Source organism: Tursiops truncatus, chromosome 16, assembly GCF_011762595.2.
Source record: "Tursiops truncatus isolate mTurTru1 chromosome 16, mTurTru1.mat.Y, whole genome shotgun sequence".
Lineage (NCBI taxonomy): Eukaryota > Metazoa > Chordata > Mammalia > Artiodactyla > Delphinidae > Tursiops > Tursiops truncatus.
In genome coordinates this window covers 6,382,428-6,404,804 of record NC_047049.1, presented here as the reverse complement: position 1 = coordinate 6,404,804, position 22,377 = coordinate 6,382,428, and the positions used below count along the sequence as shown (strand labels likewise).

At 47.2% G+C, this 22,377-nt stretch overlaps 2 protein-coding genes and 1 long non-coding RNA gene across 14 annotated transcripts in view; 1 reads left to right on the top strand and 2 right to left on the bottom strand.

Annotated features, from left to right (window-relative positions):
• EDRF1 (erythroid differentiation regulatory factor 1) overlaps positions 1–8,639 on the top strand; it is a 39,866-nt gene extending 31,227 nt beyond the window's left edge. For 3 of the 4 annotated variants that reach the window (XM_073793813.1, XM_019940237.3, XM_019940239.3), the window contains one exon: positions 7,790–8,639. In XM_073793813.1, coding sequence (XP_073649914.1) covers positions 7,790–7,961 — 172 coding nt within the window. In that variant the 3' untranslated portion in view covers positions 7,962–8,639. The remainder of the gene's footprint in view (positions 1–7,789) is intronic. The other variant, XM_019940238.3, reaches the window with a different exon arrangement.
• Positions 8,640–8,766: 127 nt separating this feature from the next.
• On the bottom strand, positions 8,767–19,953 carry LOC141276776 (uncharacterized). 2 transcript variants are annotated; one of them, XR_012326849.1, is made up of 3 exons: positions 19,186–19,953; positions 18,296–18,486; positions 8,767–9,681 (listed from the first exon to the last, which is right to left on the bottom strand). It is a non-coding gene; the product is annotated as an uncharacterized lncRNA (long non-coding RNA). The 2 variants fall into 2 exon arrangements; XR_012326850.1 differs by lacking the exon at positions 8,767–9,681 and adding an exon at positions 14,387–17,431.
• A 779-nt stretch (positions 19,954–20,732) lies between these two features.
• UROS (uroporphyrinogen III synthase) overlaps positions 20,733–22,377 on the bottom strand; it is a 34,352-nt gene continuing 32,707 nt past the window's right edge. For all 8 annotated transcript variants that reach the window (XM_033842125.2, XM_033842130.2, XM_033842132.2 and 5 more), the window contains one exon: positions 20,733–21,166. In XM_033842125.2, coding sequence (XP_033698016.1) covers positions 21,032–21,166 — 135 coding nt within the window. In that variant the 3' untranslated portion in view covers positions 20,733–21,031. The remainder of the gene's footprint in view (positions 21,167–22,377) is intronic.

Here is a 22,377-nt window from a genome sequence, read left to right as displayed (position 1 = left end):
TTCCTGATATTAGTTTTATCTTCTCTTTTTTTTTGGTCTGGTTAGAAGTTTACCAATTTTATTGATCTTTTCAAAGAACTAGCTTTTCGTTTGGTTTCTCTTCCCCCATTGTTTTTTTATTTTCAGTGTCATCGATTTCTACACTTATATTTCCGTGCTTTTGTTTATTTTGGGTTTAATCTGCTTTATTTATTTATTTATTGCTGTGTTGGGTCTTTGTTGCTGTGGGCAGGCTTTCTCTAGTTGGGGCGAGCGGGGGCTACTCTTCTTTGCGGTGCGTGGGCTTCTCATGCAGTGGCTTCTCTTGGAGCACAGGCTTTAGGTGCATGGGCTCAGTAGTTGTGGCGCACAGGCTTAGTTGCTCCACGGCATGTGGGATTTTCCTGGACCAGGGCTTGAACCTGTGTCCCCTGCATTGGCAGGCAGATTCTTAACCACTGTGCCACCAGGGAAGTTCCTTTTTCTGGTTTCTTAAAGTGGAAGCCTAAATTACTGATTTGAGGCCCTTTTTCTTTTTAAATATAAGTATTTGCCACTATAAAATTTCTTCTAAGCACTGCTTTTGCTATGTCTCACAAATTTTGATATATTTTCCTTTTCATTCAGTTCACAGTAATTTTTTTATATCCCCTGAGATGTCCTCTTTGATCCATGTATTATTTAGAGGTATGCTGCTTAATGTCTGAATATTGGGACTTTCCAGATATCTTTCCATTATTGATTGCTTATTTTAATTGCACTATGGACTGAGATCATAACTGCATATGATTTCTCTTCTTTAACAGTTGTTTAGATTTGTTTTATGGCCAAGAATATGGTTTGCCTTGGCAGGTGTTCCATGTGCACTTGAAAATTATGAGTAGCTTACTGTTTGGTGGAGTGTTGTGTAAATGTCGGTTAGGTCTAGTTGGTTCAGCGTGTTGCTCAGGTCTTCTGTATTCACACTTTCTGTCCACTTGTTCGGTCAGTCACTGAGAGAAGCATGTTGAAGTTTCCAGTGACAATTGTGTGGATTCATCTGTCTCTCCTTTCGATTCTTTCAGTTTTGTTTCACATATTTTGAGGCTCTATTAGTCACATACACATTTAGGACTGTTATATCTTGGAGAACTGAGCCCCTTATATAACGTGTGATGTCCATCTTTGATATTAATGTAGCTGCTCAGGTGTTTTTGGTTAATGTCTTTTTCCATCTTTTGCTTTTGACCTATCTCTGTCTTTTAACTTAAATGTGAGTTTCTTATAGATCGCATATAGTTGAGTCTTGCTTTTTCAATCCAAACTTATAGGTGGTATTTTTGTGTGTGTGTGTGTGTGGTACATGGGCCTCTCACTGTTGTGGCCTCTCCCGTTGCGGGGCACAGGCTCCGGACGCGCAGACCCAGTGGCCATGGCTCATGGGCCCAGCCGCTCCGCAGCATGTGGGATCTACCCAGACCGGGGCACGAACCCGTGTTCCCCTGCATCGGCAGGCGGACTCTCAACCACTGTGCCACCAGGGAAGCCCTATAGGTGGTATTTTTAGACCAGTCACATTTAATGTGATTATTGATGTAGTTAGATTTAAATCTATCATCTTGCTAGCTGTTTTCTGTTTGTCTTTTTCTTCCTTGAGTTAAGTGAACATTTTCTATGATTCCTTTTTATTTCACTATTGATTTATTATTTATACCACTTTGTAAAGTTTTGGTGGTTGACCCAGCATTTACATTCTTAATCGGAGGCCACCTTCAAATAATATACTGCTTCACATGTGTGAAGACTTTAAAACAATATGCTGCCAGTTTTTCCCTTCCATCATTTGTACTGTTATCATTCATTTTACTTTTACATGTAATAAACAAACAATACACTCTACTGTTTTTGCTTAGATAGTATGCCTTTTGTTTATATAAAGTTTTAAGAGAACAAGGAATTTTTTTGCCTTTATTTATTGCATTTCTAGTGCTCTTAACTTCTGTGTAGATAGACCATTTTTTTGTGTGGTATTATATTCTTTCTACATGAAAAACTTCCTTTATCGTTTTTTATAGTATAGGTGTGCTAGCAAGGGATTCCTCCTTTCTTGTGAAAGTCTTTATTACTTCTTCAGGTTTTAGAAGATCTTTTGGTTGGGTATAGAGCTCTTTCCACACTTCAGAGATGTCACTGCATTGCCTTCTGGTTTGCTCATTTTCTGACAAAGTCTGCTGTTCTGATCTTTGTTCTTCTGTATGTCATGTACCTTTTTCGCTCTAGCTGCCCTCAAGATTTCTTCCTTCTCTTCCCCCAGCAGTGTGGGCATTATATGCCTAGGTGGTATGATTTTTTTTTCCCTCCTCAGTGTTTTTATATCTTCTCCAATTTCTCTTTTTCTTTGGTTCCACTTATACCTATATTAAACTGTTTGATAGTGTTCCACAGCTTTTAGGTGTTCTGTTTTTTTACAGGTTTTTTCTTTTTGTGTTTCAGCTTAGGTGATTTCTCTTGACCTGTCTGCAAGTTCATTGTTTGTTGACTCAGTTTTGTGTCCTATACGGTTGGACTTGTTGAAGGCATTCTTTGTCTCTGTCACTGTGTTCCTCATTTCTAGTATTTCCCTTGGTTCTTTCTTATAGTTTCCCTCTCTCTGCTGAAGTTACCAATCTGATGCTGCATGTCATCCACATTTTCCATTTGAGCCTTTTAATCATTGTCATTTTAAATCCCCTATCAGATGGTTCCAACATCTGTGTCGTGTCTGAGTCTGGTTCTGTTGTTTCTTTGACTCCTGGCAGTGTGTGGTTTCCTTGCCTTTCTACATCTTGTAATTGTTCGTGGGAAACTGGGCATCTCCTGTAGGATAGTAGACTTAGGGAAATGATTATTAAGCCTGGCAAGTTTGTACACCTGTCTCATGCTAGGCCTTCAGTGTGGGGAGTTTGAGTTCATTTTTCAGGTCTGGTGTTGAGCTGTGGTTGAGATTTTCTTGTTGCCTTGGTTACCTCCCGTGCCCCTCTGGCAGTGCCTGGGTCGGTGTGGAGCAGCTCTGTGGAGGCCTCTTGTACCGCCTTCTCCATCTTCACGTTTGGTCTTTTTCTTCCTGTGGCATCTCAAAGAGGGCCTGTCTTCATGCTCTTAACAGCTCCCAGCTGTATTCCACTCGCTGGTCCCTCCGTGCTTTGTAGCTGTTAGGGAGGGGAGGGGGAGTTGGCCAGGCTTCGCACTTGTTTCGGGTAAGCCTCAGTCTGGGGCAGACCCTGTGTCCTTGAGTGTCAGGGGTGTGGCCTTCCCCCTGCTCCCGCCCCTCCCCCAGGGCTAGTGTTTCTTCCCTTCCCTTCCCCTGTCTGCACTGACCTTCACCACCAGCGCTGCTCCCTCCCCAGCCCCGCCCCACATATTCAGGCTTCTGGTTCCTGCGGAGAAGGGTCCAGTGGGTTTGGGTTGCCTGCCCCGCCCCCTCCCACCGCTGCTGCAGCAGCTGTTCCCCTCGCCCAGGCCTGCACCACGGGAGCGTGGCCTGGGACTCTCATCAGGCTCTCACGTCAGCTCCTGCTGGGGCTCTTCCAAGCCCCTCCCTCACCAGCCCTCTCTCGACCTCTACCAGCTCATTAAGGATTTTAGCTGAATTCTTCTTGCCGTGTCCAGCTGTGTCCGCCCCAGGTGAGAAAGAACTTTCCTGTCTCGCCACGTGTTAGCCTGTCTGTCCTTAGTTTTCAGACTGGTTGGTGGCCCTGCAACCCCAGCTCTCTGATGGGTTCAAGCAAAGTCGTGATCTTGTAGGTTGTCCTGCGTTTATTGCTGTTTTTTTCGTAAGGGTGGGAATGATACTTTTTCCAGCTCTCTACATCCTAAGCAGAAACTCCCTCTCCTGATTGTTTTTGAGTAATTCTCTCTGGTCTAAGAAGAGCGTTCGTTTTGAGAGGAGCCCTGAGTATTAGGTGCGCTGCCGGCTCAGCCCCATTGTTAACCCTGGGCGGCTACTCCATGTCCTGTTACTGGTGCACAGCAAGGGTAGCCGACACACCCATCTTCTGAAGAACCAAAAGGCAAAGGAGCTGTGCGTGTAGTGACGCACAGTTGGGAAAACTCATGGTTTTTCCTTTTTAACAGCAGTGGGTAAATTTTGAGAAATTTTTTACTGGTTTCCACAAAGTGGCAGTGTAAATATATATGAGATGTGAGAAACACAGTGATTCATTGGTTTTCACAAATCCATGGTTTAAGCAATTGGCTAACACGTAACAGTTCAGTCTTATAGTATCCTTTATACTCGTTAACAGTCATATGTATATGACCTAAGTCATTTTTATTTTAGTGGAGGGTCCTCTAACGTTCTGTTTATTCAGGTTATTACTATTCTAGTTAAAAAGTTTTAACCTAAACTTTTTTACACGTGATGCATAAAGTCCTATTTAGCTAATCTCTGTTAGTTTCTTAAGGTTTATTAAATAAAAGACTTAAATGTGCTGCATGTGTTAATACGGTTAGTATGTTGACAGGTTGCACAACATAGAGACATATTGACTAGTAAGTCAATGACTGTTTCTCTCATGTTTCACTGATACACACGTGAACATCTATAATTTTTTTGTGGAGAGGAGAACATCCTGTGCTGCAAGCCCGGTTATTTCACCAGGAATTAATGAACATTCCTTTTTGGAGTAAAGGGAAATCAAAATTAGCCTTTAAAAGAAAGGAAATAGTCATATGTTTTTATTTTGACTGTTTCTTCCCTTCCCTCCCACCAAAAAAAAAAAAGAATAGAATAAACTGAGCTTGGTAATTTAATTCTTAGAATCCTAAAGAATTGGAAAGAAATCTAAGAAAATTAAGATGCATTTAATTTAAAACAATTTTTGTTTTCCTTTTGAGATTGTGTAGGCACTTACGACGGCTGTGTCAGCACTGTCCTGCCAGAAACACTAGTTTTGTCTGTTGGGTTGTGTTTTTTGTTTTTGGATCAAGAATTTATTTGCTCTTGTACTGCATTTTAATATTCACTGCTTTAGCCTCTTGACCTTTTGCTGGCTTTGGGGTTTAAGATAATGAAAAAGTATAAAAATTAGAAGTAGTCTCTGAGGGTTTGGATGCCGTCTGCCATAGTCAGAGAACAGACCCTTTAGATTTATGGGTTTTCCTGGCCAGGTATGTCCATCTAATATTTGGTTAAGAATAGTGAAAAGGAAAATAAAAGAATGTAGGTTACCTTCTTTTGGGAAAAAGGTAACCCTAAGAAATGATAGGACGCCTCAGAATACAGTTCATGGTTTCATTAACTCTGTGTGTGTGTGTGTGTGTGTGTGTGTGTGTGTAGATACCATAATGTTTATTTCTGCAGGAAAAATAAACATGAACAAAAACCAATTATAAAATGGAAAAGGACAATACCATTGTAAATCCTAAATAACACAGCTAGAACTATACTTCATGTCAATTTTTATTAAGCATGGTCAATTTTAAAATGGTCAAATACTGGCAATTACATACGGTTCAATAAAATGTGAAGTACATTATAGAAAACTTAATGGCATAAGATAAATTCCTTTCTTTTACTTCAGGTTGCCTTTTTCAGTTTCCCAGTTTCTAGATTGAACGATATGGCTGTTGACAATACTTAAGTTTTTGCAGTATAGAGAGAGAAAGAGAGAAAAGAAGATATCGAGAAATGGAAGCACAGTGGGACTAAATGATAGAGAAGAGAGACTGAATTTGTCCTGGGCCTGAACCTGGTTCCTAGAGAAGCGGCTTTGAGCAGCGCCTGCTCTTGGACCAACCAGCATAGTCAGTGCCGGGGTGAGGGCAGAGCCCCTGTGGAACGGGGTCCAAGGGTTCACCCCTGCAGGCCAGAACAGAGTGGCGACCAGCACAGTGATCACTGACAGGTGGACAGACAGCCCAATAATCGTCCTCCAGGGATGTGAGTCTTGGAGCTGCTATTCCACTGCTCTGTCAGGGCTCTGTATGAGCCCTGAGATACAGAAGTAATATTGAAAATATTTAACATCAGGTAGCAATCAATCAGAAATCAGACCCAGGTTGTGAACAGGTGGCTGAGCCATCCCAGTGCATTCCCCTGAAGAGTGTATGAGGTCCTCTCATAAATATGAATATCACTATTCCCGGAGTTATTTATTTTGTGGACCTGGGCAGGTTTCATTAACTGTTGATGAGAGTTGCTTAAGGAAGGGAATGATTTGTAGAAATTGGAAGATAAAGATTTAACATTCAGAATTATGATCAGAACAAATCAAAGGGTTTTATATTTACGATCTCAGAAGCCCATCAATTATCCTTAGGCATCAGCTGAAATGACAGTGTGATGTCATTGCCCACAGAGACCAATTCATATTTCAGACAGTGTTTCTAATTGTTAAGTGCTATTGCCTTGATTACTGTCAGATAGGAGTTTAAATGTCTTATAAGGTTATCAGAGGTTTGTGAATGTTAACCTGCCCCCCACAAAAAACCCAAAAAAACCCTAAAACATATCCATCTTAGGCCCGAACTGCAGACAGTGAATACGTTTTGAACGGTCATTTTTACTGTGCTGTGGGTGGTGCTGGGTGGGCGTGGGGTGGAGAGAGGAGATGTCCCTGGTGAAAGTCAGAACGAGCAGGAAGGAGAAAGGGGTCTGTAAGAGGGGGGTGTGGGCGGCCTCCCGTTGGCTGCCAGCCTGGGCCCGTCCGTGGTCAGGCCGGCCGCAGCGCGGAAGAGGTGGGTCCTGTCGAAGAGCAGTAGTGGGGCTGTGAGAGAAGTGGGGCTCCCTACAGCCTGAGCCTTGATCTGCAGCAGAAGGGAGGGTCCAGGCTGCTGGTTTGCTCTCCGGCAGGCCTGACCAACAGGCACTAGGGCAAAGGTGGAAGATTTGCATATTGGAGAGTGGAAAGAACATAGCATTTGAAGTCAGAAAACATTTTGACCTTGAACCAAATTATTTAACCCTTCTGGGCTTAGTTTTTACATCATTTAGTTTTTCATTACAAAATAAGGATACCAGTCCTTGCTCTCCCGGGGGGACAGGGTCACGGGCAGATCTCGTGTGCATGTGCGCACTCTCAGCTGTTCTCTGTATGTGTGGCCAGGGCTCTGCATTTATTATATCCGGACTCAAAAAATAAAAAGGATGCTAGAAATGAACTGCCGTGATTACTAGTCTTTTTCAGTAACATAAATATAATCCATCGATCTACCCTACTGGGGAGATATTTTCAAAATAAACTGCAAACTTAAGAAATTTTTGTTAAGACAGTTTTGAAATGGAAATTCCCTCTAGAACTCTCCAGCTGAGGGGCACTCTTCACACAGAAGCTGCACATCATTTCAGCTAGACGAGGGGCAGTGCGTCCGTCTCCGGCAGTGCTCGCTCCAGGGGAGCAGTCCCACAGTCGCTCTAGGTGTGTGCCCAGAAGCTGTACCGCGTGGCTTCTCGCCCTGGCCTGGCCCCACTGTGTTTTCTTCACAGCACGTGTCATCTCACAGTCTGTTCTCTTCACCGTCTCGACATGTCTTCCCCCAGCTCTTCCCTCAGTAGAATGTGGATTCCATGAAGGCAGGGGCTCTGGGTCTGTTTTGTTCATGACCACGAGTAGTTCCTGGTACATAGTAGGTAGTCGAATATTTATAAAAAGAATAATCATTGGCTTTAATTGATGTTTGAAATAAATGTTTAAAAACAGGCCCATAAGCAGTCAATGGAGTCGGCATTAGTAGAACACCTGCTTCCACCTGAAAAGTGATGACAGGGCTGCCCGTGTTCAGTTTTTGGATTTCTTTTACAGCTGTTGGTGGGCATCACTCTTTGCTTCATCTCCCTCTCTTTTTAACCCAGTAGTAACCTTGAAGAAGATGTAGTCCTCAAAACCAACAAGCAGATTTACTCCCAGCTTCTAAGAGCTACTGCGAACAAAAACGCATCTCTCCTGGAAAGAATTGACGTTCTCGTCCATTTGCTGGACCAGCTGGCTCGTGGCAGCGGCGGAGACGGTGGTGCTCTTCAGTGACTCCCGCCTGGGGCTGCATCCGCAGAGATGCTGTCAGTGCCTTCTGCACTCGGGGGCTATGTGTCCATTTGGTGCTTCGTTTCATTAAACATGAGGGAAATATCCACTTAAAACAGGCACGGCATGGAACGAGTTCTCATTTCCCGTGGCAAACAGTCATGGTTGAGTTCTTTGGCTTCCTCGTTGGAGGTGCCAACATCAGAATCAGACCTAGAGCTCCCACCTTCGTTTCTCTGAGAAGCATGTGGTACCTCAGTATTAATAGACTTGCTGTGAGGCAGTTAACACTTTTAAATATTTTTGAAGTATGTTAAGCTATATGGGTTTAAGAGATAATTATCTTGGATAAATGTTACTTTGGTCAAGGGAACTATTATCCAAATGATTTTAGTGGTTCAGGTCAGTTAAAGAAACTTCCTGTACATCCACAGTGTTCCCTTCTCAATTGCACAGAAAAAGCCTGCCCTTTTTAAGCTTCAGTACAGGATTTTTCGAAGACTAGCCATTGCACAGTTCTCTCTTCAGTGCATGTTCTGAACGGATCTGCTTTTCTCTGACTTTGTATGACAGTTGATCAAGAATTGGTACTCTCCCCCCCTTTTTTTTCATTTTAAACTTGAAACTGTGAATAAGGTAAGAAAACTATTTTGAATAAATAAATTATTTATTTAAAATGTCTTTGTAGTTTTCCATTTCACATTCTTCACATTGAGTTTTGATGTGAACTGGTTTAATTAATAAATTTTACAAAGTGAAGATTAAAACATCATTAAAAATAAAATTCTGCCATCCACTAAATTCTCACTAGAATATTATACTTACTACTTGCTGCTATATGGCTCTTGTCCAGTTGCTTAAAACATACTCTCTTTTTCCAGTGCCTACAGCATGCAAGGCTGTCTGTACTTGTCACAGTTAATTGATCTCAGTTTCAAAAGATACCGTAACCTACAGATCCAGCATCCTCTGTCCTGTTGGGTTGATGGTTTGGATTTACGTGCATGATGCCTCTGTAGACAAGAGCTTGCCCCGCCACCAAGTCCACTGGCCTGGCCTGAGTGTGGGAAGACATGCTGCTGCCGACCCGCCTCGGTGCTACGTGCAGATGATTTTCACTGTGCAGCCCCCCTCCACTCACTAGCCACACCCTTCTGAAGAAATATGAACTAGACTAGAAAACTGTCTGGAATAAACTTGTTTTAAGCTGAATTTTTACAGACTCCTTTTTCGTACACTGAGATTTTCAGATGTTTACACTGGTGAGTTGGCAGCTCTCATAGCCCGGCAGAATTATCACTTGCCATTTGTCCACTTCCTTGTAATTATGCAGTTTGCATTGTCCTCGGGACAGATCTGCATCAGCTAATCACTGAAGCATTGAAAGTTTTGCCTAAATTGTAAAGCAGTTGTACAAAATCAACGATGTCTCATATCAGGACAGCTGTCATTCTGTTTCCCCTTGTGGCAAGCGCACACACAGAATAAAACTCTTGTTAGTTAAACCCGGACATGTCCATTGATTATATCTAATTTGGGGGTTAATGAATTCCAAAGGATATTCTACTTAGGCAGAAAGAAGCTGGAGTTCACGGTATTAGAGTCGCTCATCTTACCTCTCTCCTTAGCAAACAGCGTTTCAGTCAAGAGGAAGATGTGCTTTTAAGCAAGAAGATATCAATTCCAGCTCTCTTCATTTGTCAGAGCAATAACATGCAAGTTCCTACAGGGGAAGAAAAGATCCTTTTAAAATGTTTTTGTCATTTGCTGATTTTAATTTAAATTAAAGCTTTTTAAAGTGCCTGTGTTTTAGCTGCGTCTTCAGAAGTATGGGGTATTTGTGGCCTGATCGTTGAGAGTTCTTTTTCAGTTTAACTTCAGTGCCCACATTTTGTCCTTATTACATTAATTTTGGGGGGGTTTGTTTATGTTAAGAACAGGTAATGGTGGCCATATTATGTATTATGTAAAGTTAAAGGAGCATGATGGCTAAGATAACTGATACAGGAAAAATAAAGTTATCCAATTAGCTTCAAGAGTCTTATTTTGGTAGTCTAACCCTCGGAACATAAATAAGCTGCCATATAAAGTGTTTCCTGCCTTGAAGAGGGAGGAGCACATTATAGGAATTACAGAGAGCTGGAAAGCTGTTCTGTTCAGGGCCATTTGGGATGCAGGTGTGTATATTCAAACAGAAGAGCACCTCGTGAAAGGAGAGAGTGCAAGGGCCCTAGGCTGGGATGAGGCGAAGCAGGGTCAGGAGCGACTGGCGGTCGACCTTTGGCCAGAGACACAACTGGGGAACTTCAGTTTCTTTATCTAGAAACGTGCACAGCAGTATCTGTCCTGCCACTGACAAGAGTTGTGAAGAGCAAGAGAGAAATACACATGAAAACCTTTTGTACACTGTCAAGTATTAGAAAAAGATAAATTGTTAGGACAGGGATTTTGGAGTGTAGTTAATACAAATTCTGTGCTCTTTTCCACTGAATCCCTGAGTTTTCAGTGCAGTAAAATCATTTCCACGCCCTTGGGGTTCAGGGGGTGAGTGGCCTCTCCCGTGATTGGACCCATGGCTATGGCTGCCTTCCTGTCTCTCGGTGAAATTGGGGCCGAGGTGGGTGGAGGGACAGACGGTGGGTGTTGGGAAACGCGGCTACAGAGCCCTAGACAGAGTGGAAGGCAGACAGGTATTCCTCAGGATGCTTTTTCTAACCTTTCCTAAAATTTTTGTAAAATTATTTGTTGAGAAATTTGATTTTCCAATCAAGTAATTTAAAAGCTCAAGTAATGCTTTTCCCATTGGGTTTTAAGTTAAGGAGGCATATTTGCTTCAGTTACTAAAAGTCTGGTTTGTTTTCTTTGTAAAAGAAATCGGACTTTTTCTCTTAGAAATCCTCTGGCTCTCCATTTGCCTATTTTTCTCATCACGAGTTCAGGATGCAGGAATCAACGTCACAGACGTCAAGCCACTGCTCTGAGCTAGACTGCTTGGGAAATAAGCCACTTGAAGGCAGCCAGGAATCTGTTGTTTGTCCCTGCTATTGACAACTTTCCAGCACGTGCTGCCTTTGCAGAAGGCGAGCGGTGAGTGCAGGAGTAGTCAGCTGAGTCTACATTGACAGAATGGCTTTGTGGCTCTATTTCCGGAAAAAACCTTAATAATCTTCATCGGATAAGGGTCAAGGACTTGATTTCTATTCACATCGATGCAAACACTTGCAAAGCAAAGTTAAGACTGGCTTTTCTGGAAGTCATTGATTTTTAGGTTAATTTATAGCAACGAGGTAAGCAAATCTGTGGCTTTGCACCAAATATTTTGGGCTTGAAGTTCTTAATAATTTTCTGTATGATGGGATGATCTGCCATGGCCGTATATATAGGTCTGCAGTAATTGAAAACAGCTTTTAACTAAGAACTTGGTCATCTGACAAATTTCAGTCAAGGATGACAGAAGCAATACCAGGCTGGAAAGCCTTCTATTACGAGGGACCCTTTGAAGAAGTAAATGAACTGCTTTCTTCGGTCATAAAAGGCATCGTCCAGGGACTTGGGATGCCAGGAAATCCTTCTGAAATCAATCTGGGGCAGCTTCTTCCCTGTTCATCTTCTGTCTGGGCCTGATTCTTGTCACTGTCATATCTCTGGTATTGATTTTCTGAGAGCCAAACAAGTTTTAATGTGTTCTATTACCATTAAGTCACAGGAAACGAGAGAGACAGCTTTCAGTGTGGGCCCCAGCCATCCGTGCTGTTCTCTGATTCCAGGAGAAAGCAGGACTTGCAGCATCCATCCGAGTGGCCTCTGCTCAAAGCAACGACTCCCCAGGCCTTGAATCACCCCTAGATTTAACCCCAGGAGTCGATTTCTCTTTCACATCTTCGCTGCAGCTCCCAGCCCACTGGTGCTCATCAAAAGCAAAAGCAAAACAACAAAAACCATGCAGTCTTCTTCACATCAGCATCTTATTTTTCTTCTCCTTCCTTTATAGTCTCAAGATTTTCCGTTTACATGTTAGGGGCCCGTGGATTGTCCCAGATCATTTTCCTATCCTAATTACTATATCTTCTCTTTTTAAAGAAAAACATCATGATGCTTATTATTGGATTCTTCCTTATTCCAGAGCGTTAGAATCATCTAGTTCTACCACCAGCCCCGTTTTTGCAAATGAGGAAACTGGAATAGAGTTGAAGCAATTCACCCCGATTCAGACAGCCTAGGTTGAAGCAGGGATACAGCCCGGGACTCCCAAATTTTACCCAGGTGACTTTACCCACTGTCTTATGAATATTTTGTAATTTTGCTTCGTTTCATTTTAAGATCCAAATGCTAATTTCATGCTCTGAAACAGCGTAGGATTATTTTAAGCGGTCCTTATTTGTTCCTTGCCCTGAATATCTGGTATATTGTCAGTGTGCAATAGAATAGATCCACTGAGTTAGACACTTTTGAGGTCACAACGCACAAAGCATCACAAGCAGTTACATTCCTTAGCAACCAAATATTCAATATATTTGAAAGGTCTACCACTGAGAAGAGTGTGACATGTCTGGCTAAAGGTATGATTCACTCCAACTGGAATGATTTTTGAATCTAGAGTATTCACAGCAAGTTAAATTTAAGATGTTTTTTAAAGCTCCAAGAATGAAATACAGCTGTAATTATAGAAACCCCCATGATGACCTAATTCTGTAATTGAGATTATTTGAATGTTCCCAATATAAATTCTGGACTTCTTAAGGCACAGAAAGATGTGCTTACAACTCCGAAAGATCCAAACCATCAAAGTCCGCTCTGAGGCCATTTCTTTACGTCACTGAACTAATTCCTCCTCTGTGTGATGTGAAGGAAAAGGACAACCGGATTCATGCGTAGGTCTCTTATGGCAACAGTTGTGTGCAGTTCTTTCAGCTTGGCTCCGGCCTCAACTCTTTTCAAGCAATTTAAAGAAATGTGGTTCTACTACTAGGATTCAGGCTGAGGGAGGGCCCACGACTTATTTCTGGGTGGCCAGAGGAAGGAAAAGCAGCAACCACAAAACTGTGTGTGTGATTAGACTGTGTGCATCTGGTCTGCACAGGTGGCCAGCCTCCGCCCCGGGCACGGAGGCCGGGGAAGGCCCCCGGCCGCCTTCTCTGTGTCACCGCAGGCCCCACCTCAGCTTCTGTCTCCCGGCCAAACACTGCCCCTTCCTGCTCAGAAACTGCCACTGATCCTGGTCAGTGAAGTCCCCCCGACCCTGGTGTTCCATGCACCCAGGCTGGCGGGTCTCTCCAGCCCGGCCTCAGCCGGGGTGAGGGCCCTGCCGCCCCTCCCAGGGCGCAGCTGTCTCGCAGCCGCACCTCATTCCCGCTCAGCTCTGAGGCCCTCCTTCTGCTTCCTGAGTCTGTACCCTGGCCTCACCTCCCAAGACAGACTGAAGAAAAAGAAAAGCATCTGACCTACCATTATTGTGCCTGAAAACTTAGCAATAACCCTTTAATCTTATCACATTTACCCAGGCAGCATTCACACTTTCAGCTATGTTCTCGTTCTTTATTAAATTTGAAATTAGCTTTTGATCAGAAGCTAAAAACTTTCTGTAAAACAAAAACTAAGAAGATGAAGGGCAGAATAAAATTACGTAAGGTGTCGCGCCGGCATCTTGTACTTCCCATGTGACTCTGATATGCGACATTTACACAGAGCCAGAGAGAGACCCACGCCTGTGCCTGTGAGGTCCACTTTGCTCCCCTCCTGCCCCTGGGCTTCCGTAAGGAGCCCTCGTGTAGCTAAATGAACCCCCTCGTCTAGTGGAACTGGCTTGGCAGGCTCTCCATACCTTGTGATCGGAGAAACGTGACCAGAACCAAACTCTAGCTTCTTCTCACCGCATGGTACGTTATCGATGTCAGTATACAGTTCTCAACTATACTGTCAGTTGTATGCTCTCTGTATAACATAGATAACCATATATAGAACTCTGACATATATGTCAATTGTATGTTTTGTATATATAGTCATTTATAAAACTATGTATATAGTTATAGGGACTTCCCTGGTGGTCCAGTGGTTAAGACTCTGTGCTTCCAGTGCAGGGAGCATGGGTTCAATCCCTGGTCAGGGAACTAAGATCCCGCATGCCATGTGGCACAGCCAAAACAAACAAACAAACAAACAAAAAAACCAAACAAAAATTATGTATCAATATATAGTTATATATATCAACTATATGTCAGCTATATTTATCAATTTACTTAATCAGATCAATATATGTCAGTGAACACAGATCTGAGTTGTGATAAGTGGCTACATAGTGTCCACCATGTGGCCATAACTCTTGGGTCTAAGGACACTGACTCCCCACCACGTGGCAGGGTTTTTCTTCCATCTTTTTATCAAAATCTCAAACTATGTTTTGATTAGAAGACAAACCCTAAATATTTTCTCTGAGGGAAACCAGAACCTGCAAAGCTGCAAGACTTAGAACAAAATGATGCACAAATTTCATCCGGACATTCTGCACTTCCTGGGAGGCGGAAATCAACCTAAATGCAGGACAGAACTGAGAAGTCTGTGATTGGGAGCTGGTGTTCTGAAGGCTGATGTCACACAGCCTGCGTCCCAACGGGTCTCAAAGCCCCAGAACCTGCCTGTCCCTCCCTTGAGCTCTGGCGGAAGACGGCACATCTGGAAGTCAGGTCCCCCTCTAGATGACAATGAGATCCTTCTTAGGATCATAGGAGCAGGGGATTTATTACTGAAGGGTCTTGTTCCCTACAATTCATTTTATTTTAAATTTATTTTTATTTGGTTTCATGCAGCTCAGGACGCCTGGACTCAGGGAGGTGTGGCTTACCATTCGAATCGTTGGCTTTTCTCAGGGAGTTACCTCTCTCCTCTCCAGTGATTACCGAGCCTTTGAAGGGACTGGCTTCTCAAGGTTCATGGTGTTTGATTAACCAAATTGCTTATTCCAGGTAAACTGGATTTTGAGGAAATCAGTTGGATTTCAGAAGAAAAATAGCTGAGGAAGGCGTGTGACTGTACGATAAAGAGAGAATAAGGGAGAGGGGCTCCTGGCGAAGGTGGCTCCTGGTCTGTCTGTGCAGGACACTCTCCACCTCGGAGCCGGGGGAAGGGTTTGGCGGGGAGCTTCTAGAATTTCCTTAAATACTAAGATGGCATGACCTACTTGTCATTGGGAGAACTGACAATTTTTCCCCTAAAACACGTATCATTTACAAAGTGGGTTTGCACATTCTCAGCATTGCACACACAACATTTTTGGAAAAAAAGACATTTCCTTAGTTATTCCCACAGGAGATTTTTAAGCCTGACTCTGAAAGTGAACATATCTCAGGAGGCCCAGGGTCTGGGAGCGAAGCCACTCGCTCAAATGTAGGTCTGTCTGATTTGCAACTGCGCGTTACTGCCTGTGAGAGGGGGAGAAAGAGTCCTCCCACCATGTGTCCTTCTGACTTCCTTCCCTCTAGACTTCGCATTTCAGTCCCTTTTCATCCACAAATAAACCCTTTACCCACCCTGGAGCAGCTTAGGAAGATTTATCCACGTTTTACACGCAGAAGGCTCTGGTTTGGGCTCACGCTCCCTCCACTGAAGGAGGCATGTTGAGGTTGCTAAGTGGCTGGGGCACGGTGAGGGCACATTCACTGCCCCAGCGCTTCTCTGCCCGGGTGTGTGCTTGACGTCAGGATGATAACTGAGAGGCTTGACTTCAAGATTATGGTCACCACGGCCGGAGGCTTACTGGTCGTTGCAAGCCTGCTGATGTGCTGTGTCATCTGTCTTAGCTGCAGAGTGACTAGGGCACTGAAGTGAGCAACGAGGGTAAGAGTGGCTAACAGCCCCCCCAAAGGGGATCCTGGGGCTCTGTGCCGAGCGGGGTCATCCCTTGCCCCGTGGCCGCACCCCGGGTGAGGTCAGGAACAGCGGGAGGGTTTGAGACGACAGAGGCAGTGCGTGTAGAATCCTAGTTTCTTCCCCTTCTGGGGCTGTGAGCTCATAAGTAGAATGTTCTCAGCCGGGTGGCTCTGTCCTGCTTTGCTGTCACTTGGTCTCATTGAGTTTACCCTCAGCTGGCTAATTCCACACACTGCAGACTGAAGACTGTGTGGATGAGCCTCTGCCTCTATTCACTCAGAGGACGGGCCGAGCTGACCTCCTCTTGCCTGAGTTGGGGAGCTCTCGGGGTGTCCTTGGGGACGGGGAGGGGGGCCTACAGGACTGGGGAAGCTGAGCTGTGTGGAGTTCCTGGCTGACCTGGCCGTGGGGTGCAGGTCAACATCGTTAACTTGCAGCTCTTTCCAAAATGTTTTTCACTTTATCTGGCGCCGAGGAGCAATTTTCCAGGAGGTAAAGTGAACGTTTCCAGTTTGGGGAAGTTAAACCTGTGAGGGAGGTGGGACCCCAGGAGCCCAGCCTGGCGGCCCTTCTCGCCTGCACCTCCTGCCTGGAGCTGGCGCACACCAGGCCCTGATGGTCAGACCGGTCAGCCCTGGTGCCACGTCCCTTCTCATTTATAAAATGTTTGGGGAGGAAAGGATTGGGTCAGGATTCGGGAGAGGGGCAGAGAGGTATGATCGAGGGCTGAAGTCACATGACACCACATTGCCCAGCCAAGAACCTCTGACAATTGTAAGAAATGGATTTAAGGAAAAAAAAAAGAAATCTAGTTTTTTAAATAAAATCTCTGAAGGAAAATATGACAATGACACTGACACAAAAGGCAGGCGACTCGGTTTCGAAGACGGCCATCCTGGGACTCCACTGTCAGGCTCCTGGCGACAGAGCCTCGGAGAGTGAAGCTGTGGACCGCCCCCCTCTCCCGGCCACAGTCCTGCCGAGTGAAGTACAGACCAGCTCTGCTGAGCTCAGCTGCCTCCCGACTTTGTCCCTTCACAGTGTTTGCAGCCCGTTGAGGGCAGGAGCCGTGCTGTCTCTGACCCCCAGGTTCCCAGCACGTGGCCCAGACTCATTAGGTGTCAGAGGTCGTGACCCGACGTCACCTTTGCACCGGATAAACCTCTCAGACACAGCAGTAAATCCTGAATGGCATTATTTGGCTTATTGTTAAGAATATGTTACACACTAGAATTTTTAGTAAAATGATTTCCTGCTAGTTTATTTTCTAAAAAAACCATATACATCGCAATGTTTTTATTTTACCTTCCATTCACAATTAACATAATTGCATCAACATTTAACCCAATAGTTGGCACGGAGCCATTATTTTAACTCGTTAGGTGAGTTATTACATGTAACTAATGAGTTAAAGCATCTAAAACTTGGAACAGCGCCCGAGAACGCATCCCATAATTATGAGCTCAGCTCTAAGGTCCAAAGGGAACACCTTCAACTCACTGCTGACCACCCCAGGCCCGAGGCCCAGCACTGGTTCGGCGCGCAGATTCCCGCACGATGCTTTACTCTCTTCCCAAAGGTCTTCCTGCACCAACACTCCGCGGCACCGGCTGGGGTGGGCGCACAAGAGCCCAGGTAAAGAGCGAACGCAGAATACGGCGAACCCTCTACAGCACCTCTGTTCAGTGTCTGCTCCCTGATCTGTCCTCTCCCACCTCATGTTCTGTCCCTTCTGATCTTCAGGAAGGACACAGGAAACTTGGGGCTGGGGGCTCTATCAGGGTCGTGTGGGACTCGTGCCTCATGCCGGCTCCACAACCTCAAAGCTAACCCTTCCCAGGCTGGACCTGTGCCTGTCGAGCTCCTGTCCTGAGGTTGCCATTCACTCTCTCCTACCAGCCCACACACAACGAACCAGCAGAACTCTGGGCCTTAGGAGGAACTGTCAGCCTCTGGGAAGGGGTGAGCAGAACCACGTGTGGCCTCTCTGGGCTTAACTTTCCGGAGCTGAACGTTACTGAGACGCTGCCTTCTGCCGTCCCCAGTATCTGCAGAACCAGGGGTCCTTCCCCAGTCACTTTAAAACTCACGTTTGCCTACCAGCCCTCACGTTCTAAACTGCTAACAGGAGCCCCCCAGCCCAGCTGCCAAAGCCCAGGTCCCCCACTCACAGCGACGGCCAGGAAACCTGCACCCTCGATGCCTGGCTCACCTCCCTCTGATGGACTGAGTCGGCAGCAACCCTTCCAAATCCCAAACTGACCTCCATCTTTCCAAATCTGCCCCGCCTCTCCTTAAACCCTGGTCACCTCCTCTCCAAAAGGTCACTTCAGGCTGCCATGCGGATGAAAGACATTTAGCAAATCCTTGTCGCCTGTGCCCAGCCCCGCTCTCACCCTCCCTGGGCCGCCTCCCGCCCCTGCCCCCGTGGGGTGATGCGGCCCCTCTTCTGCAGCCCACGCACCCCTTCTCACCTTTGTCTCCCCGCCCGCCTCCAGCCATGTTTCTCGTCTCCTCCTCCGCTGCCCGGCGCCTCTTTCGTACTTCTCCAGCTTCTAGACTCGACCGGGGACTGCCCCCTGGCCAGGTGCGATGGTTTTCAAACGTGGCTGCAGATGGGAACCACCTGGAGGGCTTCTAAAACGCCTGCTGCTTGGGCTTTGCCCTAGGAAACAATTAAGTAGAATGGGGGTGGGCGAAGCAACTCCCTTTGCAGAAGCACGTCACGTGGTTCTCATGTGCAGCCAGAGTTCCTGATTCGTGGTCTAACCTATTTCACTTCGATAATACAGAGAAAAATGTGTGTATAACGCAGCGCTCTCCAAATTATTTTACGCAATCCTCCGGGACAAATGGCCTCCCTGTGCGACCAACGCCACGATCGGTTATAGGACACACCCGTGGCCCCACAAGTTCCCTCTGGCCCGCACCCTGCATCCCCCTGGTCTGTGTCGGGCCGGCACTGCACTGCACACAAGTACTCCTCCCAGTCGGCTAACCCAGTCAGTCCTTCTGTGGAGCTCTCATCCCCACGAGGTCCCCGTTCCATTTCTGATTGGTCTGTGGCTCATCCCAACTGGGACCACAAGCTCAGACTAGCAACGCTGCAGGTTTTCCTATTCCCTTCCTACAGGGTTCACCACCTTGCACTGAAAAAGCCCTGGTTTTCTCCTCCTGCCCGAATCTAGGGTCCCAGCAGTGGGTGCACAGGGGTGAGGGGCATCTCTAGGCCACGAGGCCACTCCCGCTGGTCTGGCCCAAAGGGCGGGTTTTCAAGAATAAACGCTTCTCGATTTGTCATCTGACTCAGGTCAAATTCCAGAGCCCTGAAATGGTTGTTTGTAACCATTTTGTCCAATTCTACCTTTGCTTTCGCCTGGAGAGGATGAGCCTCCCCCTCCCGGCCCTTGGTCCTGCACATATTCAGTGATACGGTGAGGCACGCACGGGGCTCCGCCCCAGGTCAGAACAGATTCCCTCTGCTTCCTGCGCCAGCCACACCCCTGGTCTCAGAAGGGTTCTGAGGCCACGGCACTGGCTTCAATCCTTGAGAATAATGGAAAGAAAAGGAAACAATTACAAAGGAAAGGAAAACTATGTTCATTGCACTTAGTAAAGTAACAAAGCAGACTCCCGTGGTTCAGCATTGTTAAAAGGATTTTTATACATAGCTTTATAATTTTCAGTTCTGCTCATAATGCTAAAGGTTTGTGCTTGCAACTCTGCCTTAGCCAAAAGTACAGAAACCACCGTTTCTATACCAACTTGACCTTGCCCTGACCCCCAAGCACGTGATCAGGGGACCGGCTCACCGAGTCTGGGCATCATCGACCCCAAAGGACAGTCTTTTATGGGACCCAGCAGGCTGGGCTCTGGGCCCTGGGACCCTTTGCTGCAGTGCTTGCACCTGGACAAACGTCTCCTTGAGCAACAAAATACAAAGAAACTATAAGGGACTAAAAATAACTGCGTGCATGTGCCGTTGGGGCAAATTCTGGGCAACGAGATACAAAAAGACCCCCAAAACCCAACTGCCACTTCTGAAGAGCCGGGAGCAAAAACAGGGTACTGGGCATGCCCCCTGCACTCAGCACCACCAAAGTGGTGGGCAGACCACCTAAGGCAGCCCTGCAGCCCGACCCCTGACACACCCCTCCCCTGCCCCCACATCAGGAACAGACGGCCGCCCCCCCCCCCCCCGAGCTAATGTCCATCTGATGTGAGGTGGTGTATGAATGTCACCGGTCCTGGTCTACGTGCTGAGTCCACAAACCCCTTCTAAATTCATCCTGGTTCTGTCACTCACTAGCTGTCACTTAACTTCTTGAGTCTCCTCTTCTTCACCAGAGAAATGGGAATACTAGTGACATCTACTCCCGAGGGCTGTTAACGGGAATGGACATCAGAGAGGCAAAGCCCCTGCACGGGGCTGGAGTCGCTCAATTGCAAACGCCTTCCAACGGGACCCGCCATGCGCGGGGAGCACAGGGATCTCTCCTACCACAAGCTCACGTGACTGACAGACAGACACGGGTTTCATTCAACCCAGCTCAGAAGCCAGGCCAAGCTTATAAAAATGGGAATAAAGTTCGGGGACGGATTCCCGAAACCTCCCTGCAGGCCCTGCATCTGCACGGGAGCCCCTCGAAGTACGGGAGCCCCCTCGCCAGCCTCTGGGAAGCCCGGCGGACTGATGCGGTTTTTCTGTCTCTGAAGGAAAGAAAGCCTCTCTGTATTCGAATTACAGTTGTCCACAAAGCAGGAATTTCGAGGTCCTTCTGTAAGATGAATAAAACTCCTTCACGCACAGCAAACTTTATTATTCATACCAGGTTTGTCAGTTCTCAGAACGTGGGCGCCAAACACAGCTTTGCACTGAAACCACAGACAGCAAGTAACAAGGCACAGTCAGCAGGAGTGGCCAGTGCACTTTATTTGATTTCCTTCTGCTGCCACAGAGCCGCGTGCGCCGGGCGGGGGTCCGAGCTGGACTCCACGAAGGGACGTCAGGCGCACGTGGGCCTGATGCGGCCCCGGGTCCCGGCCCAGCCTCGGTGTTGGCGGGGGCTCCCCCGGGCGCGAGGCAGAAGTGTGAGGGGGCGGTTTCCCAGGAGCCCCTGCCCGATGCCCGGCTCCACCGGGACGCAGTAGCACCTGGTCCTGGGCCCACAGGGGCAGCTCCGCCCAGGGAGGGCACTGGGGCCTCTGACTCAGCATCCATGGGACTGGAGCGCCGTCCTGATGCCCGCAGCCAGGGCTTGCGGCGTGGGGCTCTCTGCGGTGCAGCTCACGGGCAGGCCCTGCGCGGCCAGGGCGTGGGCTGTGGTGGGCCCAATGGCCACGAACTGCAGGGAGAAGACAGAGGGGCCTCAGTGCACCCGCAGGGGGCGATGGGATCAGGGCCTGTTGCCTCCTGTCTGTTAGGACATCACTCCTCACGTGAGAGCTTATAAATGAGATGACACCTCCTGATGTGAACCCAGCTCTACCGCCTGCAAAAAGCCTTCGTCTCTTGACAGCCTCACCATCGGCCTGAGCAAGCTCTCGCTAGCCCTGCGGCCCGGGCTTGGTGGGGTGGGGGGGGGGCGGGCAGGAGAGGCCTGGAATCAATCAGCGCCTGCCACGGCGGGGCCAGGTGGAGCACTGAACACAGTCTGAAAGGGGCTCTGCGTGCAGCATGGGGTGGTGGCTGGGCCCTAGGAAAGCAGAGCGGTCAGGACCAGGGCCCGGAGCCAGAGGGTCGGGTTCACATCGCAGCTGCACAGGACGGTGGCCTCAGCAAGTGACCTGCCCTCTCTGGGCCTCCGTCCCCTCCTCCGTGAAGCAGAAAGGTTAAGAGATTTCCTCCTCAGGCTGCTCTGAGGATTAGCTGAGCAATGCGTGTAACCACCCGCATGGCCCCATGCCTGGCACAGACAAACGCCCAGTGACCGTCAGCGGCTGCTACCTGTAGGACCATCGTTATCCCAGATTAGAAGCTCCAACGGCCTGGGCCTCGTCAGCAGGACGCCCCTCTCCAGACAAGCTCGTGTCTGAAGGTCCCGTCCAGAGCCTCACTTTGTGCTGAACAGGATTTTTCGCTGTGACTCTGGCCCTCGCTAGCTGTCATTACAAATCATTTAGCCTTTTTGATCCTTGGTTTCCTCATCTGTGAAAGGGGCACAATTACCCTGCCTCTCAGTTGCCAGCGCAGGGGTGAACTGAGAAGATCGACAGCTTCTGGCAGAGAACGTGCTCATCCCCACGCCCCCCTGGACTAACACCTTTGACATGGACCCGCCTGGGAGTGGTCTGTGAAGGTGAGCTCCCCGACAATGGCAGCCCCTGCCCAGCACCCCCCTCCCCACCCCCCCAGGCAGGCTGGCGGTAGTGTGAACAAGATACCGCCCTTGCACAACCTCAGGACGCTGTGGCCTGACACTCCTCCCCAGCGCGTGTGGGAATGAGGGGAAGGAGGCTGCTGTCTCACAGAAGCTCGGGCTCCTGTAGCTCCCACGCTCCCCCCCATGAAGCAGCTACCCCTCAAGAAACTCCCTGAGGAAAAAAAATGAAGCTG